Source organism: Mauremys reevesii, linkage group 25 (genome assembly GCF_016161935.1).
Source record: "Mauremys reevesii isolate NIE-2019 linkage group 25, ASM1616193v1, whole genome shotgun sequence".
Taxonomy (NCBI): domain Eukaryota; kingdom Metazoa; phylum Chordata; order Testudines; family Geoemydidae; genus Mauremys; species Mauremys reevesii.
The window spans coordinates 21,559,460-21,572,277 of record NC_052647.1 but is presented as its reverse complement, the minus strand read 5'-3'; the positions used below and the strand labels follow the sequence as shown (position 1 = coordinate 21,572,277).

Genomic DNA, 12,818 nt, shown 5'->3' with positions numbered 1-12,818 from the left:
ACAGGGGGTGGCTCCTCTGGCCAGCCCAGCCCCCCAGCGCTGCCAGGATGGGCTGTGCTGGGGGGGTGCTGGCCCCTCCCAGCTCAGATGTTTCCTGTGGCCCCCCCATCTTCCCTCCCGCTATGTGTTTCCTCGCCACTTCCTTTCCCAAATGACCATCTGCTGTCACCGCGCCCCGTTAAACATCCCACGCGCCCCACTCCAGAGGCGGCTGCGTTTCCATGGCAGCCATCCTGTTCCCAGCATCCTCCTGGTTTTAACGGGGTGATCCCAGCTCAGGCCCTGGCATCACTTTGCGTGGGGACAGGTGGGGTGCAAAGTCCTGGTGGTCTCGCCCTTGCGATGGACACATCCATCCTGCTGTCGCTCCCCTGCTGGATCCCACGGCAGTGATCAGTGCAAGGCTGGGGGACCAAGCCATGGGCCAGGGGGCAGGAGGGGAGCTCCTGGCACAGTCAGTGCCATCAGGGGGAGCTGGGATCCTGGGCTAAAGGCTGTGCGAGGGGGAGGGGACCCCCTGCTCCCACCCACGTGGGCAGGGCTCTGGCTCTGGCTGCCTCTCACTCTGGCCCAGGACAAATATTTACCCAGCTTTGCAAAGGGAAGCGAGGGCTTTGCGGCTGGATTGCAGAGCTGGCGCCTGGCTGGGTGACCTGGAGCGGGGTTTCCCCGGCTGCAGGGATGCCGGTGCCCTGGAGGGGCCGGCTTGGATGGGGCCCTGGCTGGCTCGCAGCCAGGGGATTTTCCTTGGCTCGTTGGTCGGGCCGATCGCGTTACGGCCGGAGAGCAGGACGCGGCCCAACGGGAGCTGTCGCCCCGCGCAGCTCGCACCAAACGTTGTTCTCGCTCCAGCCAGACGTGACCCGTCTGGCTCCCGGCCCCGCTGGCGGATCAGTCTCCAGAGGCTCTCTTGGCTCTGCTCCCCCTCGGCACCCTGCCAGCAGCTGGAGCCACATGGCTCTTGCTCCGGGGCCATGATCCCTCACCCTGAGATAAGTAGTTAATGATGAACCAGGCGGCTCTGGGCTCATTCACCCCCTGGAGCCAAGATAGGGCAAGGCCCAGGGGAAAGAAGGGGGGATGCAGGAGACATCTGGGGTGGGATTGGGGATGCCCCCCCTAGGCAGTGTGGCAATGTGGGGGGCTGTGGGCAAAGACAGGGGGTGCGCTGCAGGGGAGGAGGGGTTTGGGAGGGGTAAGAGGGCAGATGGGGGGAGGAGTCCTGGGGTTACAGTACAGGAGGTGGGGGCAGTGTGGGCTGAGGGGCAGAGTGAGTTGCAGCACAGGTTGTGGGGGGCAGTGGGTGGAGGTAGGGGGGCAGGGGAGGAGGGAGAGGGTTGCTGTGGGTGAGGGCAAAGGTGCAGTGGGGGGTTGCAGTGTGGGCTGTGGGTGGGGGCAGGGGAGCAGTGTGGGGGTGGGGTTTGTAGTGTGGATTGTGGGTGGGGCAGGGGTTCAGTGCTGGGGTGGGGTTGCCGTGTGGGCGGTGGGGGGGGGCAGGGTTGCAGTGCTGGGGTGAGGTTGCTGTGTGGGCTGTGGGTGGGGGCAGGGAGCGGTGCGGGGTGGGGATTGCAGTGTGGACTGTGGTTGGGGGCAGGAATGCAGTGCTGGGGTGGGGTTGCAGTGTGGGCTGTGGGTGGGGGCAGGGGAGCAGTGCGGGGGTGGGGTTTGCAGTGTGGATTGTGGGTGGGGGCAGGGGGGCAGTGCTGTGGTGGGGTTGCAGTGTGGGCTGTGGGTGGCGGCAGGGGTGCAGTGCTGGGTGGTGTTGCAGTGTGGGCTGTGGGTGGGAGCAGGGGTGCAGTGTGGGGGTGGGGATTGCAGTGTGGACTGTGGGTGGGGGCAGAGGTACAGTGCAGGTAGTGGAGGGTACATGTAGTGGGAGATGGGGGGTTCTTGCTCTTCCAAGAATTCATCTCTGCTTGTGTTTTCCCTTAAAGCAAAGCTGAGCGAAGCCCCCAGCATGTGGGACCCACCCAGGAGGAAAGGGGGGGCTGCAGGCAGCAGGTGGGACCTGCCTGGGAGGGTGGGGGGGCTGCGGGTGACAGGTGGGACCCACCTAGGGGGAGAGGGTCTGTGGGCATCAGGCAGGACCTGCCTGGGGCTGGCAAGGGCTGGTGGGAGGGGAGAGACTATCCCTTTCTGGGACACTTTGGCCAAATGCCCTCTTTCGAGACAGCTTGGAACACGCTGCCCCCTCCCCCGCGGCATTTGCAAAGGGGGTCCCCCATGCCAGCAGCTCCCCCCCGGGTGACAGGGCCCCTGGGGCCTCAGGGCCGTGCTGCCCCACACAGAGTTTGCACCCATGAGCTGGCTGGCGTGTTGGGTCAGCGCTGCCCTCTGTGGGGCCGAGCTGGCAGCTCAGCCATGTGTCCTCGGCCCCCCGCGGGGGCAGCAGCTGGTGCCAGTCGTGGGGCCCGGCAGTGACCACGCTCCTCCCCGCAGGGTCCCGCCAACACGACTTCAGTGGGAATGGCACAGACGGGCTGACACCAGTGGAGTTCAAATCCCTGCAATGGTTCGGAGCGACAGTGCGGTCCCATGGCAGCTCCATCCTGGTGAGAATGGCACGGGGGGACCCAGCTGGGTAGTGCCCGCCCAGGGGTGGGCTGGGGCTGATTCTCTGCCTGGCTATGGGGCAGGGGGGTCTCCCCGTCCCCAACTGCTGCTCACCCAGCTGCTCTGTCCCTGCCCAGGCCTGCGCACCCCTGTACAGCTGGCGCACCCTCAAGGAAGAATCTGGCCGAGACCCCGTTGGCACCTGCTACCTGTCTGTCAGCAACTTCACCAAGTTCGTGGAGTATTCGCCCTGCCGCTCAGGTACCGGCTCAGGGAACGGAGGGAGAGTCCCTTAGTGACCCCTCCTGGGGCTGGGCTGGGGGGCAGTGGGCAGGAGACCCCAAACTCCTTGGCTCCCCCAGCAGCAGATAACCCCTTCTTTGAGGGGTAACCAGGAAATCTTTCCATCCCAGGCCTGAGGCCTCCCTCACAGCCCAGCGCTGGGCTGGGCACGCGTTCCCAGGGGATGGCGTCAGAGTGGGTGGGGACAGCGTTACCTGGGAAGGCAGGGAGAAGAGCCTAGTGGCTGGAGCAGGGGGCTGGGAGCCCAGAGTCCCACCCCAGGGTGCTGGTGTCCAGGGTCAGAGCCCCCTGCCCCCCTCCCAGTCCTGCTCGCCCCCTTCCCCCCCCCCCCGAGTCCCTGGCCCCCATCCTACCACCCCTTCTCACTGGTGTTTCTCTCTGCAGATCTGAACTCGGCGGCGGGGCAGGGTTACTGCCAGGGTGGCTTTAGCGCCGAGTTCACCAAGGTGAGAGGCCCTGATGCCATGCGGCTGCGCCCCTGAGCTCTGGTAGCAGCAAAGCACCCGCTGCCCCCAGCATGTCTATGGGGGAGAGCTCGGTTCCTCACCAGGGCCTCCCGCGGTCAGACCCCCTTGAGCAGGGCTGTGGGGCTGGGTCCTGGACTGTAGGCTCTGGTACCTCCCACCCCACAGAGCTGCGCCTTGAGCCCAGACCCACAAACAGGCACCTCCTATGGGAGCGCTCCCCTAGCTGGTAGCAGTTGCAGGTCCCTTATCCTCTCTGTGGGCCCCCCGTAGAGGGAGCATGTTCTTATGTGCAACACCTTGCGTGTTAGGAGCTGCTGGATGCTGGGAGTGGGGCCTTGTGAGGAGCCCCCCAATACCTCCAGCCCATCCCAGTCGCATCCCCCATGCCCCACAAGCGGAGCATCGCCCTGTTGGGCCAGCTGGGCGAGTCTCTGCCTGCTCTCCCCCTCCCACCCGGTGCCAAGGCAGGTCTCCGCGGTGTCACTCATGCCTGAGGGGACACAGAGAGCAGCAGCCCTTCCCATGTCTCCCCGACCCCTTGGGGGGCAGCATGGGGTCCCTCTCTGCCTGTCGCAGCTGGGCCTGCAGAGACCAGCCCTGCCCCACTCTGCTACCCCCCGGGGAGCCCTCCCTCCCCAGCTCCGGGGTGGAGGGACACTGAACCTACTCAGCCCAGCTGCCTCCCTTGTGGCCAAGGGGGGAGCAGTAGAGGTTTGGTGGGAGAGGGGTGAACCTAGTGACACCCCACTGGGGATAGTCTCTCCCCCGCCCCCCGACTCCCAGGCAGGATCTCGCCTTGTGGCTCTGACTGGGCTCTTTGCTCTGCAGACGGGGCGAGTGCTGCTGGGAGGCCCTGGAAGCTATTTCTGGCAAGGTGAGTGCCCCCACCCCCTGCCACTGCCCTCCCCCACTATCTTTCCCCTCCCCCTGCTACTGCCCTCCCGCACCGTCTTTCCCCTCCCCCACCCCCAGCTACTACCCTCCCCCACCATTTCCCCCTCCCCCTGCTACTACCCTCCCCCACCATCTTTCCCCTCCCCCTGCTACTGCCCTCCCGCACCGTCTTTCCCCTCCCCCCACCCCCAGCTACTGCTCTCCCCATCTCTTCCCTGTTCTACCCCTCCCTGGGGTACCACTCCTTCCCCTGTCCCATCCCCCCCAGGCCCAGTGCTGCACTCTCAGCCGCCCGCCCCATCTCCCCACAGGCCAGGTGATCTCAGCTACCCAGGAGCAGATCAAGGAGGCCTATTACCCCGATTATTTAATCCTGGGCACCCAGGGGCAGCTGCAGACACGCCAGGCCGCTCCCGTCTATGACGACAGCTATCTGGGTGAGTGCCCCGGCTGATGGGGGAAGGTACCCTCTGGGTGGGGCGGGGGATGGCTGACTGTAGAGCGAGGGCCCCCAGTATTTGGCGGGTTACCCCGTCTAGGGGCCTGTGGGAAGCGAGCTGGGGGTCTTGGCCCAGCTCCCAGCAGACCGAGGCGCCTCACTGCAGGTTCCTGGGCAGTCTCAGGCGGGGAAGACAGGGGGAACTGGGCCTGCTCCCCAGGCCTGGGCATAGGCACTGCACCTGGCCATGCTGCCAGCTTCAGGGGCTGAGACTCGAGTGCTGCTCCCCAGTACCAAACGGAGAGACGTTCCCAAAGCCAGTCTCACTCGCCGAGTGCCCCACCCACAGGGGTACATGGTGACACCTGCCGTGGGTGGGGGAGATGGGGCAGGGGTATTCCTCATGGGGGGGCTGTTTATAGCTGGGGAAATGGAAGCTGTACTACTCCCACGGACACGCAACAAAGTCAGGAATAGAACCCGGGAGTCCTGCCTCCCAGCACCTCCCACAGCTCCAACCACTAGATCCTACTCCCCGCCCAGAACTGGCAATAGAACCCAGGAGTCCTGACTATCAGCCCCACCCTGGTCCAACCACTGGACACCACTCCTCTCCCAGAGCTGAGGATAGAACCCAGGAGTCCTGACTCCCAGCCCCACCCTGGTCCAACCACTGGACACCACTCCTCTCCCAGAGCTGAGGATAGAACCCAGGAGTCCTGACTCCCAGCCCCACCCCGATCCAACCACTAGATACCAGTCCCTGTCCCCCAGCCCCCTGCTGCTCCCTGGCGCTTCACAGACAGTAACTAAGGGAAGGCTCTGGGGAGCTCCTCTAGTGCAGACTCGGCCTATGCCTTGGCGCAGATGGGTGAGTGAGGCACGGAGAGGGACTGAGGCTTTCCAAGGTCTCGGAGCCCCCGACCCCGTCAGCCAGTGCCCCGTCAGCCAGGAACTAACCCCTCTCCGGGGCAGAGCAAAGCAGCTGAGGAATGTTTCTGTGTGGTTCCCTTTTAATCCATCAGCCTGTCACTGAGAAGCCAGCTCCTCCTGCCCAGTGTTGATATAGGGCCTAACCAAAACAGTGGGGACAGAAGGGCCAGGGGCTGAGTGGTGCCGGAGCCAAACCCCTCTGCTCCTCTCCCCATGCAGGGTATTCTGTGGCCGTCGGTGAGTTCAGCGGGGATTCCACTGAAGGTACTGCCATTCTGGGCTCTCTGGAGGGGGGGAAGGGAGAGTAAATGCTGAAGGCCCCCCCAAGTTCTGCCCCCATTGACGTGGCAGAGTCAGAACAAGTGCTGGTTGGAGCCCAGGTGCTCTGAAGAAGCAGTTGCTATGGAGGAGGCTGAGCTGACGCTCCTGGGTCTAGCCAGCCGGGCTAGGAAGCTGCACAGGGCAGGCTGGCTCCCACCGTGGGGCCCGGCTGGGCTGGGCCCAGCGTAAATGGCAGAAATGAGCATAACATGCCGCCCTGGGTGGGGTTCGAACCCAGCACCTCCAGGGCCCTGCCCTCAGAGCAGCCGGGTAGGCTGTTACCCTGGTGGGCCAGCCGCTATGACATGCTCACCCCATGTTACGTGAGAAATAGCCGGATAGCTGAGCTTTGGGGGGCTGGGGTCCAGGGCTCTGGTTCGATCTGCCAGTCCTCCCGCACTGAGACAGTGAACTAGCCACCAGTGGGTGCAGGGTGGCGGATGGATCGTTGGACTCTGTGCAGATTTGAACCCCGGCTGGGCCGGGGCAGGAGTTTGGGCTCTAGAATTCTCCCCCCCACACCTCGCCTCCCATGTGGGTGAACTGCTTTACCCTGGGATGTGGCGCTGGACAGCCCAGGGTCACACCTGCCTGGGGTGCTGGCCTGTCTTTGTCTGTGTTCTCCATCCCACCCCAGCATCCCTCAGGCTGAGCTGCCCCTAGGGATCCTCCCAGAGCTAACGGACCCGCATCTCTTTGCTCCTTTGCAGACTTTGTGGCTGGCGTTCCCAAGGGAAACCTGACCTACGGCTACGTAAGATCCTGAGCTGGGGCAATGGGGGGGGGGGTTCCTCCCCTGGGGGCCAGGGGAGTCCCCCGTCTCTCTGCCTGGCTGCACCCAAGTGCTCCAGGTCTCTTCTATTCCAACTACATCTCTGCTAGACTGGGCCCTCCCTCCGTCTGCCCTGGGAGCCCCTTGCACCAGGCTGGCTCGGGCTGTGGCTCCCAGTGCTGCTGCACCCCCCAGACGTGGATGGTTTCGCCCCATTCTCCTACCCCTGCTCTAACCAGCTTGGCTTTGCCCCACCCCCCCAAAAGGGTGTCAGCAGGGCGGGGCTCATGTCAGCCGCCCTTGCTTGCAGGATGGTGGAGCAGGGCGGGGCCCACGATATAAGCATGGACCTTGCTAAGCCCCACAATCCTGCTGATTCGGTCATTTCCATAGTAACTAACACACTGCCCTGGGCAGGGCGGAGGGCACGTCTACACTGCGATTAACCACCCGGGGCCGGCCGGGCCGGCTGACTCAGACTAAGGGGCTCTTTACTTGTGGGGTAGATGCTGAGCCCTCCCACCTCACTGGGTCCTAGAGCCTGGGTGCCAGCCCAAGCCCTGAGGTCTGCCCCACAGTTAAACGGGTCAGCTGGCCTGGCAGCCACGAGTGCAGCATAAACATACTGTGACTGGGCGAAGCCTGAGCCGAGGCCAGGGGGTGAAGAAAGGGAGGGTGGAGATGGCGCTGAGGAAGTAGCGGCCCGGCCCACCCAGGGCTTTGTGGTCACTCCCACGCATGTGACCCCATCACCCGCTCTGTCGACATCACAGGCCCTTTCTGTGACCTGCCCGGGAATCCTGCTGTGCGGCAGAGTGACTGCCCAAGCAGCTCCCGAGTCCTGCCCCTCCCCAGACTCCCATGGCTTAAAGATGACAGGACAAATGGGACTGAGCACCCTGGATTCTGCTCTCTGCTCTGGCGGGAGTGGGGTCTAGTGGTTAGAGTGGGGGTGGGGATGAGAGCTCAGGACTCCTCTCTGACGTGGTTTCCCATCTATAACATGGGGAGGGCGCTTCGCTGCTGTGGGCATCGCCCGTAGAGCCCCTCAGAGAGGAGGTGCCAGAGAAGTGGGAATTGGATTTTCTACCTGACGAAGTTGCAAACACCAGGTGAGATCCCCCAGCTGGGCTCTGGGTCAGCAGAGCAATGGAGTGAGCAGGGGCCGCCTGGGCCAGAACTGTCCGGAGGAAGCGAATAGAAACCGCCTGGGGGCTGGGACGGGAGTGAGTCCCGGTCAGAGCAGTTCTGCACCGCGGGCTTGGGACGGGGACTCGGCAGCCAAGCTGTGACCTGGGTTTTCTCTTGCTAGGTCACTGTCCTGAATGGATCAGACATGAAGTCCCTGTATAACTTCTCTGGAGAGCAGGTGAGCAGGATGCACCAGCCACCTAGGCCAGGTCCATGTGCTTGGCAGGGGCTCTTCTGTCGTCTGAGCAGGGCTTTGGAACAAGGCCACCCCGAGGGATCGAACGAGCCCCATGGGCAGTGGGTGACAGGTGATGCCCGCTAGGCCACTTGCTGGGTGGGAGCTGCTAGCTCTTCCCAGGGGGAGGGGCACGGCCCTTACCCGGACCATGTGTCACTGACCCAGAGGGCCCCTGGGTAGCACCATGGGGGTGCTAGAAGTGCTTCCTGTGTTGGAAATAACCTGTCAGCGAGGGGAGGAGGGTGAATAATCTCCTGCAGCATGGGAAAAAGCCCCTTCCCCAGCATTTGTGCCAGTGCCCGAGAACAGCAGACATGCCACCCGAGCCAGCCGGCGAGGGGCCCGTTGCTGTCTTGGTGCGTGGGCGGCGTGTTAATAGAAAGATGGTCTCGGGAGCACTCTCCCCGGGCTGGTGGCCCCCACGGCCCCAGCAGCATCAGCTGCCTCTGCAGAGGGGTGACTTTGGCTGCATCCCTGGCTGCAAAGGGGCAGAACTCGGGGCAGCGATACTGACTGCAGCAGCTGGGCCCTGGCCCTTTGTATGGCCCTTAGCAGCTGGGGATGAGATGGGGAGCTGGCGCCGTGCGGCATTGGGTCCCCGCAGGCTCGGGGTGTCTGCACCAACACTGGGAGGGAATTTGTCCCCTTGAGGGGGGTGGGGGACTAGAAAGGGAAGTTTTGAAAATCACTTTGTCATCCTGGCAGCGTCCCTGTCTCAGGCCAAGGGGCTCAGCACCAGCTCCCTGCCCCAGCCCCCTGCTCACCACGGGGAATCAGCCCGGAGCCCCTGCTTCACCCCGCCTGCTGCAGAGCAGGGACCAGCCCATGGCTAGGCCCAACTGGAGGGAGCTCCTGGCCTCCAGCCTCTCATGTGGGCCCCGCCCTGGGAGGTTTCCCCACTTGGGGCAGGGCGGGGGGTGGGGAGAGAATTCATCGGGAATCTGCAGCCTCATTGCCAAACCCGGCGCTCCCTTTCTCCCCCCCACAGATGGCAGCCTACTTCGGCTACGCGGTGGCTGCTGCTGACGTGAACAGTGATGGGTGAGTGCAGGGTCCTGCTAGCCGGGATGTGTTGGTGCCGTTACTGGGGGTTCGACAGATTAAGGGGGGCAGTTGGGTCAAGCAGGGAAGGTCTGGGCTGTGTTGAGGGGGCGGGGGTCCGGCATCGGAGGCATAGCAGTGTGTGGGGGAGGGGAGGCACATGGGGGCCTGTGTAGTGCATGGAATGGGGGGGCAGGGCCTGGAGCCCGCTGACCCACCAGCATCCCCTGTCGTAGGGGATGGGACAGAGCAGCATCCCTGAGCCCAGTTCCCCCAGACACACACACATTCTGGGTCACACACTGGGAGAACCCCCTCCACCCCCAAAACCCTTCCGCTTCATTGCAAGATGTGGCCAGCTGAGAGACATCCTCTCCCCCACCCCCACCATGGCCATACAGTCACTGCCGGGGCTGCTGCGGGCCTGGGGGGGTTGTGTGGGAGTGGGAGCCAGAGAGTGTGTGGGCGGGAGCAGGGCCTGGAACGGTGTGTGAGCTGGGGCCTGGGGGGCTGCATGGGAGTGGGGGCCAGGGTGTGTGTGGCCAGGAGCAGGGCCCGGGGGCTGTGTGGGAGTGGGGCCCAGGGAGTGTGTGGGCGGGAGCAGGGCCTGGAGGGGTGTGTGAGCTGGGGCCTGGGGGGCTGCATGGGAGCGGGGCCCAGGGTGTCTGTGGCCAGGAGTTGGGGCTGGGGGGGAGTGGGCGGGAGCAGATTCCAGGGGGCTGTGTGGGAGCAGGGGCCAGGGGGTGTGTGGGTGGGAGCAGGTTCCGGGGGGCTGTGTGGGAGCGGGAGCCAGGGAGTGTGTGGGCGGGAGCAAGGCCTGGAGGGGGGTGTGAGCGGGGGCCTGGGGGGCTGCATGGGAGTGGGGGCCAGGGGGTGTGTGGGTGGGAGCAGGGCCTGGAGGGTGTGTGCGCGGGGGCCTGTGGGGGGCTGTGGGCGGGAGCGGGGCCGGGGGGCTGTGTGGGAGTGGGGCCCAGGGTGTGTGTGGGCAGGAGTTGGGGCCAGGGGGTGTGTGGGTGGGAGCAGGTGCTGGGGGGCTGTGTGGGAGTGGGGGCCAGAGGGTGTGCGGGTGGGAGCAGGACCGGGGGGTGTGTGGGTGGGAGTGGCGCCCAGGGTGTGTGTGGGTGGGGGCGGAAGTGGGGCCTGGGGTGTGGGTGGGTGGAAGTGGCAGTTCCTCTCCCCTCTGAGGAAGTGGTTGACTGCAGGCCCAGATCTGATTCAAACACACACACTCTGCTCATGAGCAGCCCCACCCAAATCATACCCCTGCGTGTTCACCCCCCCACACACACACAACTCATCCCTCTGCGTGTGCACATACGCACCCCCCCACACCCTCCCTCACACACCTATGCACACGCCCTCTGTGCTTACACACTCAAGGCTACAGGAGCCCCAGCGGATCCTAGCCCCTGGGTTTCACTAGGTGAAGGGGATAGAGCCGAGTGGCAGCGCTGGAGCCAGGGGGTCGGCTTCTCCCCAGCCCCATGGGGGAGCAGGGAGCTCAGCCGGGGCTCTGTGGCCTGTTCTGCCTAGGCCGAGCCTGCCAGCAGGTTAGCACCGTGTGTGACGGGGGATTGGGGTTGCAGACGTCTCCCTGCTGGGCTGCAGCCTCGGTTCACCCCTGGCAATGACTGTGGGTGTGTCTGCACTGCAGTCCGATAACTGCCCCTGCCGCTGTCTCAGGCTAAGGGGCTGTTTCACTAGTGCTGGGACCCTCCCACCTTGCAGGGCCCTAGAGCCCAGGCTCCAGCCCGAACCCCAGGGTCTAACCGGCAATGAAACAGCCCCTTAGCCTGAGCCAGCTGGCACAGGCCAGCCATGGGTGTTAATTGCAATGTAGACATACCCTGTGGGGCCAGATGGCCCTCTCTGTCCTCTCCTGCGAGTGTTAACTGGCTGTGGAAGAGCTTTAAAAACTCACATTAAGTAGCCGTCCTTAGGTTTCAGAGTTAACACGACACAGATTAAAAAAAAAAGCTTTCTTCCCAGCTGTCAGGGTAAGAGGCTTTATAGCAAACAGCTGTTCGGGTTCTCCAGCGTGTAGGTGGCAAGCCCTGGGGCAAATGACACCTTGCCCAAGTGGGCACTGGGAAATCAGGGCTCCAGGGTTCTGGTCCCAGCTCTGGTCCCCCTCCCAGAGCTGGGACCAGAACCCTGGAGCAGGAGTCTTGGAGCAGGAGTCTTGTGGAGCGTCAGGACTCCTGGGCTCCAGTCATGTCCCTGTCGCTCCTGACACGGGGTGAGTTGGGGCCAGGGGGAGGGAGGTTCTAGGTGGCTCGTGGGCCTGGTATGGGGGGAGGGATTGTAGGCGAGTGAGTGCACCCCACAGTGGCAGCTCCTCTCCCATGGGGCTGGGCCTGGCTTCCTGCTCTAGCATGTGGGGTCGCAGCAGGTGGCGAGGCCCAGAGGGGGAGCCAGGCTCAGCCTTTGGGGCAGGAGGCGAGTGCGAGGCGGGCTCACTCTCCAAACCCCCACGCACACCCAGGCTCCTCTCCGCCCAGGGCCAGGAACAGGGCTGTGGACGAGCCAGCTGCTGGAGCAGCACCACCAACCATCCATGTGCTGTGAATGTGGCCCCCGGCTGAACATGTGGTGGAAGGGCGAGTTACCCACTAGCTTGGGAGCCCTCGGTGCCCCTCTGGGCCTGTCGACTGCTCCAGCACGAGCCCAGATTCTAAGCCCCCGGTCTCTCTCTCTCTCTCCTTCCCCTCCACCCGAAGCCTGGACGACCTGCTGGTGGGCGCCCCGCTGTTCATGGAGAAGACGGAGGACGGGCGGGTGCAGGAGGTGGGCAGAGTCTACATCTACCTGCAGCAGCCCCACGGCATGGAGCCCAATGCCTCCATGGTGCTGACCGGGCACCAGGAGTTCGGCCGGTTTGGGAGCACCATCGCCCCGCTGGGAGACCTGGATCAGGATGGCTATAACGGTGAGCGCCCACGTGTGTGTGATTGTCGCCCCCTGCTGGCTGCAGCCGACGTAGGAGTTAAGCGAGGCGTGTGCGCCGGTTTCGTTTGACCACCCCCTGCCACGCCTCAGGGGCCCGGCGCTGGAGCCAGAGCGTGCAGGGTCTGGCTTCTGGGATGACATGCCCCCTGCAGGGTGGAATTACCAACTCTCCTGCTATTTCAGCCCCGTCAGTAGCTACCAGAGGCAAAAATAGCTCAGGGAAAATCGTAAATGCAAGTGCAGACGCAGGGGCCTGAATGCCAAGCCCCTTGGGAAGGGGGGGGGGCAGCAGCTGCTTGTGGCGGGGACACAGTCCTGCTAACCTCAGAATCCTTTGCAGGCCCCCATTGGTGTTGGAGCATCAGCCACACGTTGCAGCTGATGCTGGGGGTTCATGTTGTTAGGCCCTGAAGGGGCTGCTCGCCCCGTGTGAGGGATGGGATGGGAGTGGGCACCTCGGCGTGGCCGGCCTGCTCTGCTAGGCTACGAATGTACAGGAATCCGGGTGCCTGGTGCCCGCTAGCCTGGAAAGGAGACGCTGCTGGGCTGAGCCGCGCGGGACGTGGCAGGGGCCGGCCTCCAGGTGCCGTTGCTCTGAGTACAGGGGCTTCCTGGCCCACCTTAGACAAGCAGCTGTCAGGGGTGGTCTAGTTCTTACGCAGCCCTGCCGTGAGTGCCGGGCACTGGCCTAGGCGACCTAGCGAGGTCCCTTCCAGC

At 64.3% G+C, this 12,818-nt stretch overlaps 1 protein-coding gene across 2 annotated transcripts in view; it reads left to right on the top strand.

Annotated features, from left to right (window-relative positions):
• Window positions 1-12,818, top strand: part of ITGA5 (integrin subunit alpha 5) — a 54,971-nt gene that overhangs the window by 20,255 nt on the left and 21,898 nt on the right. For both annotated transcript variants that reach the window (XM_039514583.1, XM_039514582.1), the window contains exons 3-12: window positions 2,440-2,552; window positions 2,691-2,814; window positions 3,241-3,302; window positions 4,152-4,197; window positions 4,529-4,654; window positions 5,809-5,853; window positions 6,621-6,664; window positions 7,995-8,051; window positions 9,100-9,152; window positions 11,873-12,081. In XM_039514583.1, coding sequence (XP_039370517.1) covers window positions 2,440-2,552; window positions 2,691-2,814; window positions 3,241-3,302; window positions 4,152-4,197; window positions 4,529-4,654; window positions 5,809-5,853; window positions 6,621-6,664; window positions 7,995-8,051; window positions 9,100-9,152; window positions 11,873-12,081 — 879 coding nt within the window. The remainder of the gene's footprint in view (window positions 1-2,439; window positions 2,553-2,690; window positions 2,815-3,240; window positions 3,303-4,151; window positions 4,198-4,528; window positions 4,655-5,808; window positions 5,854-6,620; window positions 6,665-7,994; window positions 8,052-9,099; window positions 9,153-11,872; window positions 12,082-12,818) is intronic.